The following is a 25986-nucleotide window of genomic DNA, read 5'->3' on the forward strand; positions in this document are numbered from 1 at the left end:
CACACGCGCGCGCACACGAGCGCGAGGCGAAAGTCCGGATGGGTGGAAGTGATCACACCTGAGCCGCTGCTCTCCGGCCGGGCTGCCTTCATTTCGGTGCGCTGAGTCCGCTGGAGCGCTGCGGGGATACGGATATCAGAGCTCGGCTGATTAAAGCCGGTGTTCCCGCTGCTGGGAGAACCGCCGCGCTGTGAGAGAGGAGGAGAAGGAGACCCGAGTGAGCAGCGAGTGACCGGAGCAGCAGCTCAGCAGCGCAGGTAGGACTGAACACTGCCTCACACCTCAGAGACTGACCCGAGCAAAACAACCAGCTACTCAACAAACCCCCACAACACCACTAAAACACCAGCACAAACTTACACCTGCCTTTACATCCGACTAGAAGCTGCTTCTTTCATCTTATAGATCAAAGAACATCTAATAGAATATAAAAGCATGCTAAGTTAGTTTGTTGTTTTATGGTACGGTGCCTAAAAACAGCTCAGTAAAGTTAGTGAGCTAAATTATATTTTAGACAACATTATAGAGGTCTGCCAAATCGTATCATATGCAATAATATCGCCAACATTTTTTAATATCGTGAACAATATTATACCCTGAAATATCGTGCCATATCACCCCCCCTCCCAAATTATCACATCAGGGTACTACTTTTTTGCTGTTTTAGCAAAAGAAAAAATCACACTCTTCTCATTTCCCATTATATATCTACTAGAGACAGATTATATCTGTCCAGTATCATTTATTTACATTAATCCTGGATGTCTGGAGATGCATGGAGGGCATTATTAGTATTTTTACTTTTATTAGTATTTAATTCAGTGTTTTGTCATATCGCTATGAGTATATCGTTTTTCTGAAAATACCATACAATATCGTGATATTATTTTAGGGCCATATCGCCCACCCCTACTGCATTAGTATTTGCATGATTCTCTAATGCATGACCACATCAGATTACACATTGTTAGTATTTCTCTCTCTCTCTCGCTCTCTCTTTTGCTCTCGCTCTCTCTTTTGCTCTCGCTCGCTCTCGCTCTCTCTTGCTCTGACTGGACAGCCAGAGTCCACTTATATTATTCTCCATGTTCGCATGTGATCGTTTACTTTAACACAGTATGTTTTCATATTTTAACCTTGTTCTAGTAATGAAAAAAATATAAGAATGCTATTTTGTGCCTCTAATGAACTCAAAAATAGGATTCAGTAAAAATAAAAACATTAATTAATAAATAAAAATCATAAAACATAAAATTTAAATTTTACCTGTTCATTGCGATTGAGTCGTTTGTTTAGCACTTTTTAAATGTCATGTAACTTTTATAGCTTTTAAATTTATACTATATATATATATATATATATTCACAAATTATTTCTAATCAGTAAAAACAACTCATAACATGATGGGGAAAAGGTGTTTTCTCTGTCACATTAGCTGGGATGCTACTATGCTTTACTTCAGTGTGCAGATTTATAGTTTTCCAATGCAGTGGGTTGGCTAATACACATAAAATGCCTATTCTGGTAAATAATAGATCTCAATCTGTTTAAAGTGAAAGAATGCACAAGAAAGAAGAAAAGACACCATGTTCATTGCAATAGATGTTGGGTCCGAAAGAGTTAAAATGCGACATAGTACTTGCAAAATACCCTGACGTCATGATAACGCTTTTAACCTTTAAACCCTTGAATTTTATTGACCCTAAAACTGCATGGCATAACTTTATATTATCATCTGCAATCAGGCCATCTGTGATAATGACGTGTAAAGCAATTTATCAGGGCTGAGCTTCTCGAAAACATCATATCATTAAGATGATAACACTTAAAGGGTCAAGTGAGCATCACAATAAACACACATACACTCTCTCTCTCCCTTTCTCTCTCTCTCTCTCTCTCTCTCTTTCTCTCTCTCTCTCTCTCTCCCTTTCTGTACCAGTCAAGATGATTTAAAGCCTGACAGGTTTTTAAGATAGTAAGATTAATTTTATTAAAAAATAACTCAATAAAAATCTGTATGTCAAAAAACATAACTTTGCTTTGATGTTCCCCTATAGGTTTTCCAAATGTGCTGAAATTATTAACAACCTGTGTTTGAACTATACTGATTCTCAACAGGGTTAAGAAGGGAAAAGTTAGGTTCAGGATAAGCATTGGATTTAATATAATTTAAGTATATTTTAGGTGAATCAGGGTATTATTTTTATATTAAAGTTACTCTCTATATACAGCTTTATACAAAAATAATAGACCACTTCAGTTTCTGAATCAGTTTCCCTAATTTTGCTATTTATAGATATATGTTTGAGTAAAATGAACATTGTTGTTTTATTCTATAAACTATGGACAACATTTCTCCCAAATTCCAAATACAAATAGTAATATAAAGCATTCATTTGCAGACAATGAGAAATAACTGAAGTAAAAAAAAGATGCAGAGCTTTCTGACCATAAATAGTGCAAAGAAAACAAGTTAATCAAGTTGTAGTAAAGATATGGTTCATAAGGTTTTAAGAGTTCAGAAATCAATATTTGTTGAAATAACCCTAGTTTTTAATTACAGTTTTCATGCATCTTGGCATGTTCTCTTCCACCAGTCTTACACACTGCTTTTGGATACATTTATGCCACTCCTGGTGCATAAATTCAAGCAGTTCAGCTTGATATGATGATTTGTGGTCATCCATCTTCCTTTGGATTATATTCTAGAAATGTTCAATTTGATTAAATCAAAGAAACTCATAATTTTCAAATGGTCTCTTATTTTTTTCCAGAGCTGTATAAACCATACATGCGTTAGTGCAAGATCTAAGTCATGTCAGGGAAGTATTCAATCTGATCAATTCTTCATTAAAGTAGATCAGGTGAGCTGCTGATGGAACTGTCCAAATCCATACAGTGTCTGGAGTTCACAGACAAGATATCAATACTAAACTGACACAACACATTCTGACTTACTGTATAAGACTTTTGCACATATACGTATATAAGTACACCAATCAAGCTTAACATTGTGACCGCCTCCTTGTTTCTACACATATTGTACATGTTTTCTCAGCTCCACTGAGCACAGAGAAGGATTCTGTAGTTGTATAATTACAAACTGTAATCCTGTATCTGTTTCTCTGCATACTTCATTATCCTCCTTTCACCCTGTTCCCTGTTGGTTAGTGGATTATTTTCAGCACTGCAGTGACATTGACATGGTGGTGGTGTTTTAGTAGTGTGTGTTGTGCTGGAACAAGTGAATCAGACACAGCAGTACTGCTGGAGTTTTTAAGCACCTCATTGTCACTAATGGCCTGAGTATACTTCCAAACACAGTGTCCTATGGGTAGATAAGATCCTGTGGGCAGCTTAATTTATCCACTGATAAAGGCAGCGAGGTAGGAGTGTGTGATAGAGGGGGCAGTGAGTTACACAGTGTTTAAAAACTTCAGCAGCATTGCTGTGTCTGATCCACTCATGACAGCACAACACACACTAACTCACTAACACACCACCACCCAACTACAAATACACTAGACTTTGCATGACCTATGCATACTGTGCAACTGACTTAAAGTACACTGATATCATTTTGCATGCAAGTGATCGTTTACTTTAACCCATTCATGTGTTAATTTGCATAATCGTTGATGCCAAGTTGAGCGTGTTTTCACTTTTGGAGACATAGAAAGCATTTACACAGCTTTACACTGACAATATTATGCCATATTTTTATTAAAATATTGTATTATTTGAGGACTGTGAAAGTGTATAGATATACAGCTCTGGAAAAAAAAAAAGAGACCACTTAAAAATGATTCTTTCTTTTATTTTACCAAATTTAAAACATCTTGAATATAATCAAGAGAAAGATGGATGATCACAGGCCATTAAACCAAGCTGAACTGCTTGAATTTTTGCATCGGGAGTGGCATAAAGTTATCTAAAAGCACTGTGTAAGACTGGTGGAGGAGAACATGCCAAGATGCATGAAAACGGTGATTAAAAACCAGGGTTATTCCACCAAATATTGATTTCTGAACTCTTACAACTTTATTAATATAAACTTGTTTTCTTTGCATTATTTGAGGTCTGAAAGCATTTTTTTTTGTTATTCCAGTCATTTCTCATTTTCGACAAATAAATGCTCTACATGAGCATAAAGCATTTTTTATTTTTATAATTTGGGAGAAATACTGTCCGTAGTTTATAGAATAAAGCAACAATGTTCATTTTACTCTCATATACCTATAAATAGCAAAATCAGAGAAACTGATTCAGAAACTGAAGTGGTCTCTTATTTGTTTCCAGAGCTGTATGTAACATTAGAAAAGTAAGAAACATTGATCCATATTGTTCAGTAAACTATTTTATTGCTATATATATATTTGAAGATCACTGTTTAAAGAGAGCACACATTTGTTTGCTGACATTTTTGTGAACTTCAGTAAGATCAAATTGATGCAGAAGCATCATGATATATTGTTTATTTGTTTATGTTTATTATGTATAAACCAAATAAGCCCATTGCTGCCTAGAAAAATAACTGTACGTATCACGGTCTCGGAAGCTAGGTCTTTTGGGACACATCCTCACCTCAGATGATTATATCCTATTTGGTTTTCGAGGACTCTGAAGGATGTAGCCTATTTGCGAGGTAATAACTGGTGTAAAGTGCAGAAAAGCTCAGACACTCATGAACGCTGTTGCACAAAACAAACACGCAGCACACAACACGGCGAACACCCAGCTACAGAAAGCCTAGAACGTTCTGTGAGGGAGCGTGTGGGCAGACAGGGGGGCAGGCAGTCATTGAGAAGGCTTGGCCTGAGGACCAGTGAGTGAGCTGGTGCAGGTGTGTAACCTGGCCGGTGACTGTCACACAGATGGAGGTCAGGGTGGAGTGCAGTGTAGAGGGGTGGGGGGGGGGGGGGGGGAGCTGGATGGCTGCCCTGTTTGGGATCAGGTTATGGGCGTTGTACGGTGCTCCAGGCCTGCAGGATAAATCTGAATATTGTGGGGCCTGACACTGCTCTGAGGAGAAAACAAGCAAAGTAAGGAGAGATGGATGGATGGAGAAAGAGAGAGAGAGTGAGAGAGGGAGGAGGTGAGGTGAGAGGGGAGGGAGAGAGGAAGGGAGGGAGGAAAAAAGGTGAACCAGTTTCTTTTTGTCAGCAGTGTGTGGAGCTGGGCGGACGCGCATGTTAATTGGTGATTTAATTAGTCCTTAAATATTGCAGCTGTGCTCAATAGGAGCAGGACAGCCGCTGCAAAGCAATGAGTTTACAGCATATTAGAGACCCGACCAGAACAAAATGAACCCGGGTTCTAGCTGAGGCACCCAGAAATAAATAAATAAATAAATAAATAAATGCAATAAATAAAGTCAAAAGAAATCAGGAGATCTGTCTCCCGCACTCGGCCGTAGTGTATTTTATAAAACATACATCGGTGCGTCTGTAAAAGCGCAGCTATATCAAAATGTTATTAAGTTAACCATGCAAAAAGAACACAGACACTCTGCACACACGCGTACGATGGAGCAATTCGTCTTTGTTCATAATATCAGTTTGTTTTCTGACTCTTCTTTCAGGTTGTGCTGCAACATGGTCGCGAGGTGAGACGAGATGTGGGAATAATAACGTAGAGCGAGAGAGTAAGAGAGAGAGAGAGAAAGAGAAAGGGAGAGGTGGTGACATCAGTGGGTCCTGAAGTGAAACGGTGCAAAACAACAGTAGGCATAGTAGGTGCAGCACAATAAAGGTAGAGCCTGTCAAACAGAGAGCTAAAAGAAAGAAAGAAGGAGGGGAGGAGGTGGAGGCAATGGAGAAGGAGGAGGAGGAGGGGCTTTTATTTTCAAGCAGGTTAACCTGTCCAGCCAACAGAACCCCAGTGCAATTGGACTAAAAGAGAAAAAAAAACACAGAGAGAGAAAGTTAAAGTGAGACTGAACAGTGTGAGAAGTGAAAACGGACCGAAAACAGAGAGAGAGATTAGGAAAGCAACTGGGGAGATACAGAAGAGGTGTAGTTGGACAGTGTACAGTGAAGGACCCGAGCAGCTGCTGCGTCTGGTTTGTTCCTTGGGTTATGCCTCACAGTAACCTGAGCCATGTGTGCAGCCTGATAACCCGTGGATTAAGGAGAGTAGAGGCAGCAGTAGGAAGCACGGCCTTATCTGAGCTGTGCATGATAAAACAACACTTCTAGAGCCTTGTTCTGCATTATTCAAAACCACGATTACCATGTTCCAGGTTTTCAGGTACATCACACTCTTTTCCTGATATAGAACTTGCTGAATATAAAGAGGACAGGACAGATATTTTAGCTTCTGGCCATTAGACTTAAGAGTATCTGCTTTATATTCATTTGCATTGCACTTGAAAACATGACTGGCTAATTAACCTCTTATACTTCAGGATAATTATCAGGATTATTAGTGGGGAATAATGTTTTGAGGATATAGCCTGTCAATATTGTAGAGGTGTGCCAAAAAATCGATTCACATAAGAATCTTGATTCTCATTTACTACGATTCAGAATCGATTTAAAATGTCCCAAAATCGATTCTGAGGGGCGGGTTTTAGACTGATTTTGGGCTGGGTATTTTTGTTGGACCTGGCAACCCTGGGGATAGGGCTTGTCCCTTCAAACGGAGATCTTCCAGACACACACAGAGCGTAGGTGTTTGAGAATCACCGGTAAGATGGCAGAACAAGCACTATATTACCTTAGATTAACGTGTAGTTTCAATGTTTTATGGCAGAATGCTTCATAACAAGCATAAAAAAGATCGCTAGTAGTTAGTTTCAGTAACTGTTAGCTAGCTAACTAGCTAACTTTCCAGTTCCACCTTAAATAACGCTACAGGTGGCAGCGGGCTGCAGCATTTAAGGCGGAACGGAAAAATACAATAAGCTAATCAGAGCTAATTTCAGCTCCTCATCACAGAGGAATTAAGGAATGGACCATATGAATTAATTTCTCCACCTCCTGCCCCCTTTCTGAAGAAATACAACGACCTTAAAGTTAACTAGTTAATCAGCAGCTGCTCCTGAACTTTAGCGCTCCACTGCTATCATCACATCAGCCCAGCAGCGTCACCTACACACCACCGCTAGTAGCCTGGTAATAAAGCAGTGTTATTTATTATTTATTTATTGTTCATTAACGTCATTGTGATATCCCAGTGATTTCTCTGTCACTGAGGACCCACATTCCTGCACATTTTATTGTTTTTGTAACACATTACCTGCTCCAGGACCAGTGTATATTATGGAGGGTTTTTTTTCAATAAGATTCATAAGCCAGAAGCAGAAATTTTTATAATTCAAATCGTTTTGAATCAAAAATCGATTTTGAATCGAATCGTGGCCCCCAAAATCGGAATCGAATCGAATCGTGAGATAGTAAACGATTCCCACCCCTACAATATTGTATGAGCCATTATTAGAAAACATTGTCATTTTGACTCGTAAAACTTTTAAAACAATGAAATAAGATTTTTTATTATTTTGACTTCAAAATACACAGAGAATTATATTTTTCCAGTTTAATCTCGCTTTATTTTAACTTTATTACTTACTGTCATGCATGCATCCCCCACCATGGCAAGTTGTATGACAGGGTGGACAGTGGCAGGGTTTTATCATTTGATAAAAATGTGGTTGATCTTAAATTAATGACTTTTTTAACTGTTTAAAATGATCTTGTTTTGTTATTGGGACACCAGTGTGGACAGCTGAAGCTTTACCTCAGCTCAGTAGAGAGACAATATGAAAAATGAGTGAAATTAAAATTAATTACTGAACAGCATGAATCTTCAGTCCCCTGAAAATAAAACAGTGTGACATGTCATTGTCAGAGGTTACTTTCCTAAAGGGGCGTTTTATCCCTAAATTAACATAAAAATGAAAAGAAAATACAATGAAAAGGCATGTTATATTGATATTGACTAAATTTAAAGTGATGTTAAAATATTGTTAAATTTGCAAATATGCAAATAGTACTTTGTATTGCCTCTTAAAAACATGTTACAAGCAATAAGCAACCCATCTATTAGTAAATATGTACAGCAAAAGCACAGTCTAATGTAAAGGTGAAGATCTTATTCATATTTTTGTTATATGTTCTGCATAAACTGTGCACTTGTTACATGTTATTGCACCTTGCATAAATTAAGAAACTGCTATACAGAAGTACAGAAAAACTTTAGCCTAATATGCATAAACAAAGCTTAACAGACACCAAGACAATTTTACTACACTTTCTTTAGCTGTAGTTTGCTGTAAGTTAAAGTTATTTATTGTTCTTTTTATGTCTCCATATAAAGTATACTGAATATAAAAAGAGACTATGAAATAAGATGTCCTATCTGTCCCCGCTCATTTTCTGGCCGTGCATGGAGGTACATTATTGGTCCCTAAGGAGACGTTTGGGTTTTAGGATTTGGACAGAAGAATATTTTAGACACAACTATCACTAATGTGTGTTATAATGATTATTCTTGTGTGTGATTGTTGATTTTATTGTTCTGTACATGTGTTCTGCAGCAAATAAAAAAATACTCATTAACTGCAGACTATTAATTATTGAACCCTCCTATTGTGCCCCGGTCAAGTTTGACCTAGTTACAAGTTTTCTCTCTGAAAAATGCAGCACATTTAATTTAATTATCATGAGCCTCCATTACTTTGTTCACACCAGACATTTGAATACACATTTAATTTTGATTAACTAGTCTAATTTTGACCAGTTGTTAGAAATGAATGTGTAACACAAAAATAAGTGCATGAAATGGCTCCCACATCCTTATATGCAGCAAAGTTATTGTGTTGATAAAGGTGAATCCATGCTGGAAGCAGAAAAAGCTGTTAAAGAGGAGACAATTACTAAAGCTCATTAATACTTCCTTTGCATACAGAAATAAATATGTCTCGAATTAGAATTTTATTGAAAAGTTACTTTATTTCAGTAATTTGCAGAATTTTACATTTTAAGTGTTTATTTCTTTTTTTACAGTGATGATTATGGCTTAAAGCTAATGAAAACCCAAAGGTCAGTGTCTCAGAATATTATATAAGACCAACTAACAGTATGGGAAGGTGCCAAGTCCTGCTGGAAAATTCAATCCACATCATCTGTGTTGTCTTTGGACTTGATGTAACACAGTGGACCAACACCAGCAGATGACATGTCTCTGATTTTGGAAACTTCTACACTAGACGTGGTTTGGGGAGCCATGTCATCTGCAGGTGTTGGTCCACTGTGTTACATCAAGTCCAAAGTCAGTGCAGTTTTTTTGAGGAAAATCTTAAAGCACTTCATGCTTTCCTCTGCTGACAACTTTTATGAAGATGCGGATTTCATTTTCCAGCAGGACTTGGCACACTGCCAAAAACCACCACGTCGTCAATTTTTCTGAGATATTGATTTGGTTTTCATTAGCTTTAAGCCATATTTATTAATATTAGATATAGATCACTTCGTGTGTATTGAATTTATATAATGAGTTTGACTTTTTGAATTTAAATACTGTAATAATATTACTTTAAGATTAAATTTTCTTTTTAGGTGCACCTATATTTTATACCAAAAAAAAAAAACACAAAAGAGTTTGCAATATAAAAGCCACTGCTTTTAAAGTGTCACCATGATTTTCAGTGGTTTTTAAAGGAACATGCACAAATATAACAGAGTGTGGAGATTTTTAAAAGATCTGTGACACTATTTTAATACTAGGTTCAGTCAGTGAAATTCAGGATTATTGCAGATTTTCATTAACTTCATTGAATGAGTTGCAAAAGTCTTTGCACCTTTCTTGTGTGCAGTTGATACAAAATAAACTAGTGTTTCACAACCAACCACATGGGTACAACATCAACTAGTTAGCAGCACTGAAACAAGCACCTGGGACACCATAGCTACTGCCTAGCAACCACTGAGAAGCTACATAGTAAAAACAAGTATAATGCTGTAAAGTTCAAAACTCATAAAGTTCACAAGGCATTTGAAATTTGTGCTCCAAGCCATAAATGACTGGCCAAATAGTCAACATAAATAGAAATAATACCAAAAAAGTGTTAAATTATACAGTGTTGTATTGTTCTCCTGCACATGTTATAATTTCTTTCAGTGGTATGTAACACAGCCATTGAATCTGAAAATAAATTCTCTATCCACAAGCAATCACCATTTGCAGCCCTTTATATTGCTGCCTCTTTTGTGTGTGTGTATGTGTGTGTGTTTTTTGTAGCAAGTATAGGTGCATCTAAAAATATATAATTGAAATATTATCTATATCATATATCATTGAAATTTTATATTTTTTCAGTATTTAAATTCAAATGTCAAACTCAGTATAGAATAATTTTCACGTATATACTTATCCATGTGGCAGTGATTGTGTTTTGTTTGAACTCTTGGCTAAACCACTATTCCCAGTGGTTTTTAAAGGAACATGCACAAATATGAACAGAGTAAGACATTTGACATTTGAAAAGTCATAAATAACTGGACAAATAGTCAACGTTAACAGAAATGATAACAAAAGAAGTGTTAAATTATACAGTGTTGTATTGTTCTCCTGCATATCTCAACATTTCTTTCAGTAGTATGTGATACAGCCATTTAATATAAAAAGTAAAAGTATCTAATCTTGATCTTTTGGCTTCTTCTGCCTTTTGTTCTTATTTTATCTTTCTTGTTCTTGTTCTAGTGACACATTAACCTCATCCTGGCTTAAAAAAAGGATACAAAGACATCGTTACATCATTGTCCCTGTCCGGCAACCAAGCGAGGAAGGAACAAGGCAGCGGCTGTTGCATGGTGACCAAAGACAAGAGGCTGCTTTGTGAATGCTTCCTATTCAGATACATGTCCTGCCACCCAACAGACCCTGACACCAAAGAATAATGCTTTGCTACAGACCTGACTCAGAACACAGGCTACCTTGATGCTTGGCTTGTACCTGTCAGGAAGGGCGGAGCTTTGTTTTGGTTTCTTGAAGACTTGAAGACTGCGAGGGATACCAAGAGGATTTTTCACAAAGTAGACAAAGACTTGCAGGTAAACATGCATGTTGGCCAATTTGATGCAATGTTAAAAAATAGCTGTTTCTATTTATATGTTTATGAGCTACTGTTTATAAGCTCCTGTTAATAAGCACTGTTGATTCCACAGTGCTGTCAAATGAATTTGATGAGCAAAAAAAAAAAAAAAAAAACATGAAGACTTCTAATGAAGTCAAAAATGTAGCAAATTGTGTTGGGAACTGCTGATGTGGAAGATACAACACATTAACAACACCAGTGTTTTTCAAACAACAGTCATACTCCATCATTACTCTGATCTAAAATAATAGTTTTAACAATAATTAAAACAATAATTAATTGCTAAGTGATGATTGTTAGAATGACACTGACGCTGCTCTGTTATGTAGCCATGCAAAACAGAACTGCATAAAAGCCACAGATTTGTCAAGTCTCTGCCCTTTAATAAAAAGCACTTCTGGCACTTATGCTATGGTTTATACACATGCAAATGGCAGCATCTTGTAGCATTTTTACTTCACTTTGGGGCATACTGGGCTGTGGGTGCAGTGGGTTTAGAGAAGCATAAATATCCTATGCCTATTGAACAGAACTCATGGACGTTATGTTGTTAGTGACATATTTTCAAGATCTAAGACATTTTTCTGAGGGAAAAATTCCACTCTGTGGTAAATATGATCCAAAATCAATATGTTTTGTTCTATATACATTCAAATTCTCTCTATTATGAACTCAATAACTATTGAGCATATACAGTCATGGACAAAATGTTGTAATTGCACATGTTTAACATGTTTATTTCCTTAGTGTGTATTGGATTAACACACACAAAAAAGCAAAATTGATATAAATTAACACAAAACTCCAAAAACAGGCCAAACAAACTTATTGGTACCCTGAACTTAATATTTGGTTGCACATTCTTTGGAAAAAAATACCTGCAATCAGTCGCTTCCTATAACCAGCAAGTTTCTTACACCTCTTAACTGGAATTTTGGACCACTCTCCTTTTGCAGGCTGCTCCAGTTCTCACATATTTGAAGGTGCCTTCTCCAAACATCAATTTTAAGATCTTTCCACAGGTGTTTAATGGGCTTTAATTTAGATTTGGACTCATTATTGCTGGCCACTTCAGAGCTTTCCAGCACTTTGCTAGCATCCATGACTGTACATATATCTATATACAGTTAAAGGTCAAACATGCGCCCATCCCTGGTCAAATTACTGTACATGTGCTGGTAATTTCTAGGTGAAAATTTGATCAAATTCTTTACATGGAACACTTTGCTGCACATTTTGCAGCCTACTTTTTTAGAGATAATTTGTTTAATTTAACACACAGTACTGTGCAAATGTTTTGAGACTCTGTGGGAATTTCAGTAAAGAAAAAGCTTCTTATCTGTGAGGTAGGGGTGTGCCATATCATATCGTACACGATAATATCGTCAAAATTTTCAAATATCGTGAATATTATACCCTAAAATATTGTGCCATATCACCCATCCCATTTTATATCTACTAGAGACCTATTATATCTGTCCAGTATCATTTATTTTACTTTAATCCTGGATATATGGAGATATTTGGAGTGCATTATAATTAGCATCATGACATTCTGGATCATTGACTTCTGTTACAAATCTGATAAAATTCTTGTATTTTTAATATCTCACCAAGGAGTGTGCAGTATTATACTGTATGTAATAATAATAATATATATTTTTTCTTGCAGTGTATATTGTATTTTTGAAATATATATTTTTTAAGTGTTTTGTCATATCGCCAAGGGTATTGTTATCGCGAAAATACCATGAAATATCGTGATATTATTTTAGGGCCATATCGCCCACCCCTACTGTGAAGTAAGTGTTTATTAGCTCAGTAAAACACTAAAGCATTGCAATACATACAAATAGTGCTGGACGATATGGCCAAAATTCATATCACGATATATTCCTTAATTTCGGTCGATACGATATAATTCCGATATCGATATAAATACTTAGAAGGCCTCAGAAAACTGCTAAGAATCCCTGCAATGGAAATACGTACCTACTAGGGGTGGGCGATATGGCCCTAAAATAATATCATAATATTTCATGGTATTATCGCGATAACGATACTCTTGGCGATATGACAAAAAAACAAAAAACTTTTTTATTATTGTATACGATATGATATTGCACACCTTTAAGATATTTAAAAAAAACAATAATTTTAGCAGATTTATAACAGAAGTCAATAATTGAGAATTACATGATACTAATAATAATAATGCACTCCAAATATCTCCATATATCCAGTATTAAAGTAAAATAAATGACACTTTACAGATATAATCTGTCTCTAGTAAATATTTAATAGGAAATTAGAAATGTGTGAGTTTTTCTTTTGCTTAAAACAGCAAAAAAATTAGTACCCTGATGTGATAATTAGGGATGAGTGATGTGGCACGATATTTCAGAGTATAATATCGTGATATATGATATGGCACACCCCTAGTACCTACTACTGTCTACTTAATTTAAGTCTTTGAAACCTCCTTTCACGAAAACATTATAATACTTAAGAAATAAATAATAGTCAAGATAAATCAATGCTCAATTTTATTTGCATATAGCAAAATAAAAACATGACATCCCTATCAAACATAAGCCAATATAACTATTACCAATAAAAAATTACTTAAAATTAGGATAGAAGCAGAGCTTCTTAGTCTTTTGTAAACAAATTTAACAGATCAAAACAAAAGTGTTCCAACTAGGATAAAGAACACAAGAAGCCTTTATACACATAAAAGCAACAAAATTTCCCCGTCAAATAAACAAACCTATAGGCTTTATCAACTATAAATAACTTAGTTACAATATAAGCTACAAAAGTGCTTCAGCCAAAATACAACTCTTTATGAACATAAAAGGAACATGATATCCCCGTCAAATAAACAAACCTAAAGGATTCATAAACTTTAAATAACTTAAATAACTTACAACATAAGCTATAAAAGTGCTTCAGCCAGTATAAGGAAAATATTGTATGTAGTGGAACTGATTGAGGTGGTGGAACAGATTAGATGTTTTAACGTTACCGCTGCTGGTCGGCTCCACTCTCCGGCACAATTTGCAGCAAACTGAAGTTTAGCAGACCTTCGAGAGTCGAACCAAATCCTCACCACTGAATTAGACCTCCCTCCTTCAATTAATCACTTGTGGAAGCGGCAGGGGCATTCATCTTGCATCAAAAATGTCCCGCGCTGGGAGCCAAGAGGACCCGCGGCTGACAAAGAGGACCCGCAACTGACCGCTGACCGAGCGGACCCGTGGGCGGACCGAGCGAACCAGAGGCGGACCGAGCGAACCCGTAGGCGGACCCGTAGGCGGACCCGAGGCTAGGCTAGGCTCGGTTCCTTTCCGTTCCACTCCAGCGCGGAACATTTCAGATGCAAACCGAGCCTACCTTAACCTTGGATCCGCTCGTGCCGGCTCCGTTTGGCTCCAGCGCGAGGCATTTTAGATGCGTAGCGGACCCGAGCCTAGCCTAGCCTAGCCAAATCTAGCCTAGTCTAGCCTATCTGGCTACGTGCCTATGTGATTACGTCATCACGCACAGAGATAGTACAGCTACGGAAGCTGATTGTGTTCAGCTGTGCGGCGAGCTGACGCCAGTAAATCGCATGTCCGTGACAGATCTGTAAATAATACATATCGATATACCACAAAAATGATATCACCGTTATTGAAACATTTCTTATCGCGATAAATACCGATATCGAATTATTGTCCAGGCCTACATACAAACAGCAGTTTTACAAAAAGCAGGGCTTTAACAGCCCTGTTTTCCTTAAAACTTTTCCTAATCTCTCCTTATCTGAGTTTAATAGAGTTATTTCTAGTTCTCATCATATTAATCAACACCTGGTTTGTAAATTGGGAAATCTGGTAAGTCAGGTGAGCTGCTGATGGAACTGAACATATACACATGCTGGCTGAGGGAAATCATCCGGGAGGAATCTGGAGCTACACTTTGTTCTTCAGCTTGGCTCACAGGATATAACATACTTAGTTAAAAATGAGAATTCTTGGTACGTTTTACTGTATGTATGTTTATTTGCATCTGTTCACTCGTATTGCTATATGATAAATGGATTAGTATAATTTGCTTTGGTGCCTATAACTTTTGCACAGTACTGTATTACATACTCTTTTAAATTGTAAGGTGTTATCTTGTGATTGAGGTTCAGATAAGGCATGTTGACAAATTATAGGAGTTTAAGTAAGCCTGGCAGTGGTTGCCAGATGAATGGGATGTTCCATTGCTGAAAATGTGTTGCATTCAACATTTTTGATCCACAGTGTCCCAATGCCATAGAAGGGATTGTCACAAACAATGGACAGTGCAGTGGGTGGTAATGATCATGATCGGTGGCTTCTGGCTAGAAATGTCAGTGTGAACAGACAAGCAACTCTAGCAGAAATCACATCCACACTTAATAATGTGCAATACAGTTTTTTTTTTGTGAGGTTGCCAGTCATTCTAGGCCAGTTAAACATGTTTGGATGTTTGCTAAAGTCCTGTTTTTCTATTAATGACTAACAACACTGTATTTCCCGTAGTAAAAAAAATGCATAGACCCACAATGCTACGAATCAGCTTTCTAATTGTGAACCGCAAAATGATGACACGTCATCAGCACCTATTAAATCTCTTCTAATCTGTGTTCTTGTATGCTTTCTCCATTGTTGGAAACTGTGGTTGTATAGAAAACCCTTTGTAGACACCTTTTCAGTTGAGCTAGGTTTAGCATTGGATAAACTCCAACTCTCTTACTTCCTTTTTCGTTTCTCTTTTTATTTGCATGGATCACTGTAAATAATTTACCATGAAAAGATTCTGTTCAGAGTCTCACCCACAATGCCCTTGTATGGCTGACTTTTACTAGTAGGAATAAAATAGTAAGGCCATTGTTATAGTCAGTGGTCAGTAGGGGTGTGCCATATCATATTGCACGCAATAATATCGCCAACGTTTTTGAATATCGTGAATGATATTATACCCTGAAATATTGTGCCATATCACCCACACCTAATTTTCACATCAGGGTATTATTTTTTTGCTGTTTTAAGCAAAAGAATAATTTACACATTTCTCATTTCCCATGATATATCTACTAGAGACAGATTATATCTGTCCAGTATCATTTATTTTACTTTAATCCTTGATATATGGAGATATTTGGAGTGCATTATTATTATTAGCATCATGACATTCTGAATCATTGACATCTGTTACAAATCTGAAAAAGTTTTTGTATTTCTTTTGTTATATCGCCAAGAGTATCATTATCGCGATAATACCATGAAATATCATGATATTATTTTAGGGCCATATCGCCCACCCTTAGTGGTCAGTGTAAACTTTTCTAATCGAGGCTGTTGCGCTTTGCACTGATATGTCATTGATTTTGTTTAGACCAAAGCATGCACTACATTTCTAGCTGCAATAAACACTGAAAATATAATTAGTCATTTTAAATCTGGCTGTTATATGCTATGTTATGCTATGCTATACTGTGCTATGCTGTCGGACACCCTAATTCTCCACTTTTTTTCTTAACTTTCAACGTTCTTACTCATCAATTAGTCCAGTGTTCTGCATGACCATTATCTGATAGTGGTGTCAAAGAATGCTCTGCAGGGCTGTGAAACTCATTTAAAATAGAAAGCCTGATGAAATGCAGTCCTGTATGGATTTTGAACTGATAAAGGGTCGAGCAGCTAAATGTTCTGAGGAAAACTGAATATTTTTTTCTTATCATTGATGTCCTAAAGACATTCAGTCAGAGAACCTAAAGCTGAGCAGCCCAAATTGGTTTCCAAACCCAGTGGTGATTTTAAGTGCATTTTCACTGTAGTCATTAGAGAAGAGCAGGCTATCACATCTCTTTTGCTCTTAAAGAACCTACCGATACTGGTTCTGCACAACTTAAGAAAATAGGACCTGCTTAAATGAGCTGCTTGGCTTCTTACAATTTAAGCTGACCAAATGTGTTAATCAAACAGCAGTGCCACCATTAAAATGGATGTAAAAACAGTAATTGCAGTTTAATTTAGTGTGTGAAAAGCTGTAATTACATTTTTCATTCAGTATGTCTAAAATGCACTCTTTTAGAAGGAACAGGAAAAAAATAAAAATAATCAATCCATTGAAATAAATGAAATAAGAAAATAGCATAATGCTTCTTACTGTTGACTGTGCAGTTTGTATAGTTACTTATACACGGTGTTGTTATTGTCTGGCTTTTTTAATTAGCATAAATCTAAAAGTTTTAACAATAGCCACGATATACTCAGTAAAGCATGTTGTGATGTAATTTATCATGATTACAGTGACACCCACTCATACTGCTCACGTCCACCGATGCAGTTCACTGTTTCAGCCGACACACTTTAGCAGATCTTCGATCTTGATTTTAGCTTTATTTATTTATTAGTGATTAATTTTCCTCTCTCTGCCCATGCCTGCTCAATTATTGTGCCCTATTTCAAAGTGCTGCATGACAGTGACAAGAGGCTCAATTCTACAGGGACTTAATTAACAAAGTGTCACATATGCTCACACTAAACCGCACAGCCGTTTCATCCACTCACCATAGGAAAACAATTAAAGTCAACAAACAGGAAAAATAACCCGCCAGGCCTTTGTGTTGATCAAGTTTTGCCACACTGGAGCATATCCCTCACATCTTTCCTTTCTGGTGTAGCGAGGGCTGCATTTAAAGGTGTATAAAAGGCCACAGTGGGTATAAAATTATGTGTAAAAAGGCTGTACTACATACAAATTATCTCCTTTTTAAAACAGCCTTGCTACATTTCCATCTCATTTAAATAAATTGCATTAAATTAATTATATTAAAGTTGTATCTGCACCACAGGGAGGCTAATTTCACCCCTAAATTTAAAACTTTGCAGAAAAACCTAGTTTATTCTGTACATTTTAGAAGAAAAGTGCTTATATTTAAAAATGGCCATTGTATTAAAAAAAAATCAATATTTAGGGGCAATTGAGTAAAAAAAAAACTAGTTACTAAATTGTGAAAATGAAATGCAGTTTAATACAGTTTTTTTTTAATCTCTAAAGTGTCTTTTATTTTGACATCATTTAAATCTCAAAGTCAAAGTCAAAGTGTTTATTTATTTTTTTTTTTTTTTAGGCAGTTGTTCTTTAAATTCTTCAAAATGTTATGATGAATGGACCAGAATACACAGCACAACTTGGAACAAACATTTTTTTTTTTTTTACATTTACTTCAATAGAAATATTTTTAGGACACACTGTTACTAAGTACTGGGTGCAAATAGCTTGTGCATTATTAAAAAAAAATGTTATGATGAATGGACCAGAATACACAGCACAACTTGGAACAAACATTTTTTTTTTTTTTACATTTACTTCAATAGAAATATTTTTAGGACACACTGTTACTAAGTACTGGGTGCAAATAGCTTGTGCATTATTTAAAAAAAAGTTTTATATATATATATATATATATATATATATATATATATATATATATATATATATATATATATATATATATATATATATATAAATATATTCAACATTTTAAGGTGCACACATTGTTGCCATAACAATGACAGCAGCTTAAATTATAATCTTATTATATTACAGCACTGGTCTGTAAAGCAGAGAACTAGTGTTTTCTGTGTGATTGTGATCAATTGGAATCAGTCCTTAATCTCTGCAGTGAGAAAATATACTGGGGACTGCAGAAAAGGGAGACACAAACTCTTAATTAATACATTTGATTTCTGAAGAAACAGTCAATAAGTATGTATGTATGTATGTATGTACAAACATTGGGACATGTAAGTGATAGCAAATTAGATAAACATATAAAAAATATAACATGCTGCACAACTAGAAATTACAGTTTGGCAATATGATATATGACGATGCCATCATGATATTTTATTTGATTTTTTTTGTGATAAAAGTATCCTTAAAGGCAAAACACAGACAAATATTTTAAGAATATACTACAGCAATAAGGTTAAGGTTGAAACATTCAGTAGTAATAAAAAAACTGTAAACTTTGACCTGTATCTTGTCTAAAATAACAATAATGTAACATAAAAATTAAATAATGTAACAAAAAACTATCACTGTACTAAAGTGTAGAATATTTTAGTGCATGCATATGACCTGCAAACATAACCAATCATACAAAACAACCTTAAAGCTTTGCAGTAAATGCAGAATGCCACTGTTTATTTATTTATTTATTCATTCATTCATTCATTTTTATTTTTATTTATTTATTTTTTTTGCATCGCTTCAAAACTGATGACAGTGTTATTGTGTGTGATATTATATGGCACACCCCTGCTGTGGAGTTTTGTTTGAGAGCAGTTAAAGAAGAAGGCCGGCAGGCAGTTTGAAGCCGCTGACAGGATTGTAAAGACAAGCTGTCGGTGCCACAACCTTGAGGGTCGCAGGGACCACAGGGACAGGCCATTGATAAAGGGATTAACACTTGAGCTCATAGCGAGGGGGAATTTCTTTTCTTCTTATAATGTACACACCTACACACACACACACACACACACACACACACACTTCCACAGGCCACAATCACAGGCAAGTCACAACAGAGGTGTGTAGGTCCGGCGTGATTGTTGGACTCTCATCTGAGTTTCCTTTAAGGAAGCTGTACAATGGGGAGTGTGAAGGAGGCTTGTTTTGGTCTTTGGTTTCCCTATAATCTTTATTTAGAACAGTGTTGGATTCTGTAGGCAGAGCTTTTCAATAGTGACTAAAAAGTGATGACATGTTACAACTTATTTCACAATTTGAATGTTAGACGTAACATTTGTATGGCGTGTTTTTTTTTTTTTACTGAATGAGCTCTTTGTGAAATGATGAAATGCTTGATTTGTGTGAAAATAGCACCAAACTTTGAAAATAGCACCAAACTTTCTAAAGTGTACATGTGAGTGTGGGCTGCTCTATACACCTACACCAAGTGTTTTATTAAAAACTGGAAGTTATGGTTTATATACTGACATATCATAAGCCATTAAACATATCCCATGAAGGCTAAATAATGCTGCACTGCACTGACCTGCAGGATATGCATGTGGGGCCTCCTGAAATAAACATGAATGTGATTTCTGCCGCTTGTCTATCATATGGACAGCTCTAGCCTGTTGCCAGGTGCTGCCAGTCATGATCATTGTTACTTTCTATGACAAGTCTGGTATATACTTGACACTATGGCTTGAATATTACTTAATGTTGAATACAACTTTTTTGAATACAAATATTCAATACAACTTAAGAAATGCTATAATCCATCCATCTGGCACCCACTATAAGGTCTCTTTCAAACTTTGATAATTCATGTTAAGTGTTTATTGTGAGCGTCTAGTTTCACTCACAAGATAACACCTCAAAACATAAACAGGTGAGGGCTTTCCAAAGAAATCTCCAGAGGTAAAACTTCATGATCAATTTACCTACTGCTATCTCATATCATTTGGCATGTCAGTGTATATTTTAGATGCTATTTATATATTATACTTTTATATATTATATTATATTATATTATATTATATTATATTATATTATCAGGGGTGACCAGTCTTGTAAGCAAAGGGTTAGTAGGGTTGAAGGTTCTGTATTAGCAAAGAAGAAACACATGTAATCAGTTGGTAAGTTGAGGACTAACTAATTAAACAGTGTAATCTGGTTTGCTGCTTGTTGTGTTTACACCTAATATCTGCAGCCAGTTTGGACAAACCAGATAAATAAATAACTAAAACATCTACTAATCAGTTGATTTTGTTTGAAATTATTTATTTTGTGTGCCCTACTTAAGAATGATGTTTATAAACATCATAAAGTTTGAGTTATTGTTACAATACATTCTTGATGTAAGGTATTATATACCTCATTTTGATAGTATGTTCTTTGATGCGTTTTTAACAATGGTTTCCCCAGAACATAATTCATGAGAGCCTTGAAAGATACAATTTTAAATTGCAATACGCTGCTTTGAATTCATATTTTTGTTAGGTATTACAATATAAGTTTAGTAATTGTGGATATTTAAATGTACTTATTATGCTACACAACTACATACAGTACACTTTAAGTCTCTATTTTGGTACATTGTAGGGTTTCAGAGCCTACACTCAGATCTTTATGGTATATTTTAGAAATTTATCTTGGATTCATCAGTTTTTAGTAAAGCTAAAGCACTCTCTCTCTTTTTTTAATTCTGTACCAGGTGCATTTATTGACCACCTCCCTTCTGACTTGACCCTGGTACTCCATCAGCCTCAGCGGTGGCTGGGTTGGGGGCAGCAGCATGCCGGAGCTGGAGGACTTCCCCCAACCTCGGGGCCATCAGCAGCAGCATGCTGACCCGGCCCGAATCCAGCAGAACCTCCTGGAGGAGCAGGTGGAGCTGTGGTGGTTCAGCGAGCCCCGCAAATCCCTGCTGTGCTACTGTGCCTCGGTAGCCCTGATCCTGGGCTGCGGCCTGGGCGGAGTGGGCCTCCTGTCCACCACCACCAGCCTGTCCAGCGAGTGGCGGCTGGGGGCAGGGACGGCTCTGTGCCTGCTGGCCCTGGGGGTTCTCCTCAAGCAGCTGCTGAGCTCTGCCGTGCAGGACATGAACTGTGTGAGGAGTCGGCGGCGCATCGACGTGCTGAAGAGCGGCGGCCTGTCCGACGTCCTGGTCGTTCTCGTCACAGGAGTGTCCCTGCTGATTTGTGGAGCTGTGCTTCTGGACATTGCGCTGGCCTATCACATGCCTAAACCTGGCCAGGCCCTGAATGACATGTATATATCTGGAGTGGTGCTGCTAGCGGGTGGAGGGTTTACAGTGTTAGCCGTTGGGATTTACTCGACTGTGGTTTTCCTCTTAGAGAGGACGAGGCCGGAGCGGAGCCTGAGGGACAGAATGGTGGATATCTTCACTGTTTCAGGACAAATGCGCACCAGGAGAGAAACTGCATCAAGCCTGGCTCAGCTTATATGACTGTATGACTGCCTTCTGTGACTGACTTCTAGCATCCTTATATGAAAGACAATGCAGCTCAACCAAAAAATGCAGATGCTAGAGAAATGGACTGTAAACGGATCTATACGTTAAATCTTCATTTTCTTCGGAGACTTACAGAACAAGAACCCGACGATCGATTATGAAACAGCCACTAATGAACCTTTTTCACAGTGGACAAATATTGATTGAAGAATGTATGACACTACAACCATCGGTACAAATCATCGCACATGACACACTATACGTATTGTCATATTTACATCTCACTGTCAGTTACAATGTAGGCCTGGATTGGTCTTGCTGTGGTGGTGAGACTGAGGATGCACAATGATATACTGAATTAAATGAGTATAAGCACATATTTTATTTAAAAAAAAAAAACGTAATATTTAGATTTGACTGATACTTCAAACTGATATTTGATGATAGATTTATTGTAATCTAGAGGTAAATATTAATGTGGAGGCACAGCTGGGTACCTGAGCTAAAATATTTGCATACTACTTTAATACTTTACAAATAAATATTTAATTTCCCTGTAATTTCTAAGTTTTATAAATGTTTGTTTATGTATCGACATCCATAACTGTAGATATGTGTGGCTACGGCTATGTTCAGACTGTAGGCAAATCAGATTTGTTTCTCAAATCAGATTTACTAAGAACTAATGACGAGTCAATATATCACAAATCACAGTACAGCAATACTGTAAGCAAGGTGAAATACTGTGGATACAGAAAAGTATCTAGTGGGTGGAGTTTAAACACAATTCAAAATGAACCAACATGTAAAGACATTCAATCTTTACATGTTAACTAATTAATAATTAAAAAAATATATATATATATATACTGTATTTTTAAAATAAAACATATATTGCAATATAATTAAAAATCAATATTTTCTTACAAACCTGTAATGTCAGCACAGTTATTTTTAAGTGATAAGATCAGACCAGATCTGATTGACGTGTCTAAACATCACAAATTGAATTGATGTGGTAATAGAGGTTGGTTTTAGTAACTAACCTTTGATGAATAAATTTCAAACAAATCTGCAAATGTTGTTTGGTTTTTATTTGCAGAAATCTGATTTCATGTGGTTTCTGGCTTTTCAGACAAAAATCAATCTGGACACAATCTGAAACATAGCACAAAAACAAAGGAAATTTGTGTTTGGTAGATTGTTTTTTTTTTTTGTATCAGTGCTTCTTGCCAATAAATTATGCATTTGTGGGATGAGACAAATGCCAAACAGCTTATTATACCACAGTTAGTTCTGACCCTGCATTAGCTGTTAATGCACTGTAATCGAAGCTCTCCATTACCTCTTTTCCACCAAAAAAAAGTGCTGGTGCCGGTGCCGGAGCCCGTTTTTCCACTGCTTTAAGGAGTCACTAACTATTTATGTGAATGTGGGCGTAAACAGAAGTCTGGGAACGATTTAAAAACAACACGGCGGAACCTGAGCTCCTTTTAAAACTTGTGCTGCTATCCTCGGTGGACCACTGTTGATTCATTTTCATTCATTTAGCTGCTTCTGCTACTCTTAGCTGTGAATGGAGGTGACCTTTGCAAACAACTTTGCCCCAGAGACGCTTCAGTGCCCCGCCCTTTGGCCGCTCACGTCACAGGTTTGCTGGTTCCAGACCAGCAAGATTGTGGGTCCAGAACAAAAACGTTTTTTCTGGCCCAGAACCTGTGATTTTGCGGTGGAAACACAAAGAACCGTTTGGGAACCTGGCACCGGCACCATGCCAGTGGAAAAGTGCCTCATGTCTCATGTTACTTCACCACAAACAGGTATCCTAGCAACGATGCAGCACTTACAAACCAACTACAAACCAAATGCGATGTCATTAAACACATCACTGGGAGCCGCTGGATCCCATAGGTACAGTGAAGAAATGGCATGTCTCCAATAGGCAGTGCAGGCAAAGACGTGGCCCCACAAATGAATAAGCCCAGCGATTCGAAAATACGCATTATTACACACATTATCTCACCATCAATACTTTAATTCTTTAAAAAAAACATTTTTGTTTAAAGTCTTTCCTGAAAATCGTTTATTTACAGTAAGCTTAGATTTCCACAATTTTGACTGAAATGGGCGAAAACAATGTAGCATGTTTGGTGTTTCCGATCTTCTTGGGACACCCAGCTCACGGCCTGTTCTTGTCATCACCGTTATATTAAACTTTGCCTACAATTTGGAGATGCTGGTACTAAGGTTCACTCCAAATAATGACACAACCTGCGTATCACACGGGTTTTATCTAGATCAGTCAAACGTGGCATGAGGCCAACCCTTGGAGCAGACATCTACTGACCACTGTAGCAGGACCCATGCATCTGATTGGCAGCACCTGGGGGTACCAGAAGCTCAAAACAAGTTTCAATAGCAACAGCAAAATAAGCGTTTGGCAATGGCAAATAAGATCTGGCGAATTTTGTCATGGGCACAACCCTTTTACTCAGCTCTGCTGCTCAAATGCATATTTCTCTTAAAAGAGAAATGAACAGGATTTCCAACTGTATAAAATATATTGCCTTATTTCTTTTTCTTATGTTTAGATAGATGGCAGATTTTAGCTGCCAGTCTGAACAAAGCCAAAACGTACAAAATATCCCCAAAAAAAAACTAATCAACACAGAATTCCCATATCAAGAGTGCATCCCTGGTTGAAACACATTTTACACTATTTTAAGCCTTTCTGTAATAAATTGACAGATTTCACTCCACAATATACCAGTCATAGGGCACAAGATGGGGTCTGAATAATTCATTCTATTTAGGTGAAAATATGCTGCTATCTGACACCACAGCCATTGCCCTCCTCCATTATCAACAGGTTTCACTTCACCAAACATCCTCCAGCATCACGGGACTTTGTGTGTGTCCTTCACACTGTTACCTTCGTGGGCAGAGGGGACTGTGCCAAGTGGGTTCCATCTGGACCTCGCTTGTCAGAGCTGTTTAGTGTGTGTGACAGAAAGTATTAGCTGTGTCACTTTGCATGTCTGTGATTTTATACTGCGACTTTTTTTCTCTCTGCCTTAGTGCAGAGAAAACATCGCTGATCAAATAAAAACAACTCTACATCAATCAGTGTGAAAACGAAGCTTGTGTTCTAATTGGATTTTATGTGACAAAATGTTTTTTTGTTTTTTTTGCTGTCAATGCTGTTGCTAAGGGCAACATTTATGATGAGTCAAAACAACAAAAAAAGGATTACAATCATAACAAACCAATTCACTGTGCATTCACTGTGGGTTTGGTAATGCCTTTAGCCATGACTCATTGTTACCAACATCTATTTATTAATATACTTCAACCACTAAGCTTACATTAGAGTGCTTACTCCCATTAGAGTGCTTGGTTGACAAAAAGCAAGACAAATGAAGGAACTGAGATTGTCTTTTTTTAATGCATTACCTTTGTTTGCTCAAAATGCTGCTTTTATGTTTTGTTAATGTCTATAATTAATCAGGACAGCTGTGGAACAAGTGGACAAAAGCAAGCATAGGTACTTAACAATCATGGACTTTAATTTAAACTGCTTTTTTAGATCTTTAGTTTAAAACCTGTTTTAATTCCCAAGGGCTGATTTAAAAAAAGTATAAGCAGATGGCAATTCGTTGGTATTTAAAAACAACATTGTGAAAAATGCATATGTCTGTGCAGCTGTTTAATTTTCTATCTGACAATTCTCAACAACTTCAAAAAGAGACTGAGGAACAGTGGAAAATCTAGTGGCACTGCAGGCTAGGTTACTGTTAAAGGGCCAACAGTACAAGGAGAACTGTGGTGACTGGCCAGTGCTTTATTGAACCTAATGGAATTTTAGAGCCATGACTCT

General features: G+C 36.8%; 1 protein-coding gene across 1 annotated transcript; it reads left to right on the plus strand.

The window, feature by feature from the left end:
- On the plus strand, positions 1–25232 carry LOC103033021 (transmembrane protein 125). Its single transcript, XM_007258348.4, has 3 exons — positions 1–257; positions 10705–11054; positions 21348–25232. The coding sequence occupies exon 3, from the start codon at positions 21429–21431 to the stop codon at positions 22101–22103; it is 675 nt and encodes a 224-aa protein (XP_007258410.2). The 5' UTR covers positions 1–257; positions 10705–11054; positions 21348–21428; the 3' UTR covers positions 22104–25232.
- The last annotated feature ends 754 nt before the right edge of the window (positions 25233–25986 follow it).

This window comes from Astyanax mexicanus, chromosome 5 (genome assembly GCF_023375975.1).
Source record: "Astyanax mexicanus isolate ESR-SI-001 chromosome 5, AstMex3_surface, whole genome shotgun sequence".
Classification (NCBI taxonomy): Eukaryota; Metazoa; Chordata; class Actinopteri; order Characiformes; family Acestrorhamphidae; genus Astyanax; species Astyanax mexicanus.

Bases quoted from the DNA above. Each gene is read 5' to 3' on its own strand.
- LOC103033021 (XM_007258348.4), top strand. From the start codon at position 21,429: ATGCCGGAGCTGGAGGACTTCCCCCAACCTCGGGGCCATCAGCAGCAG.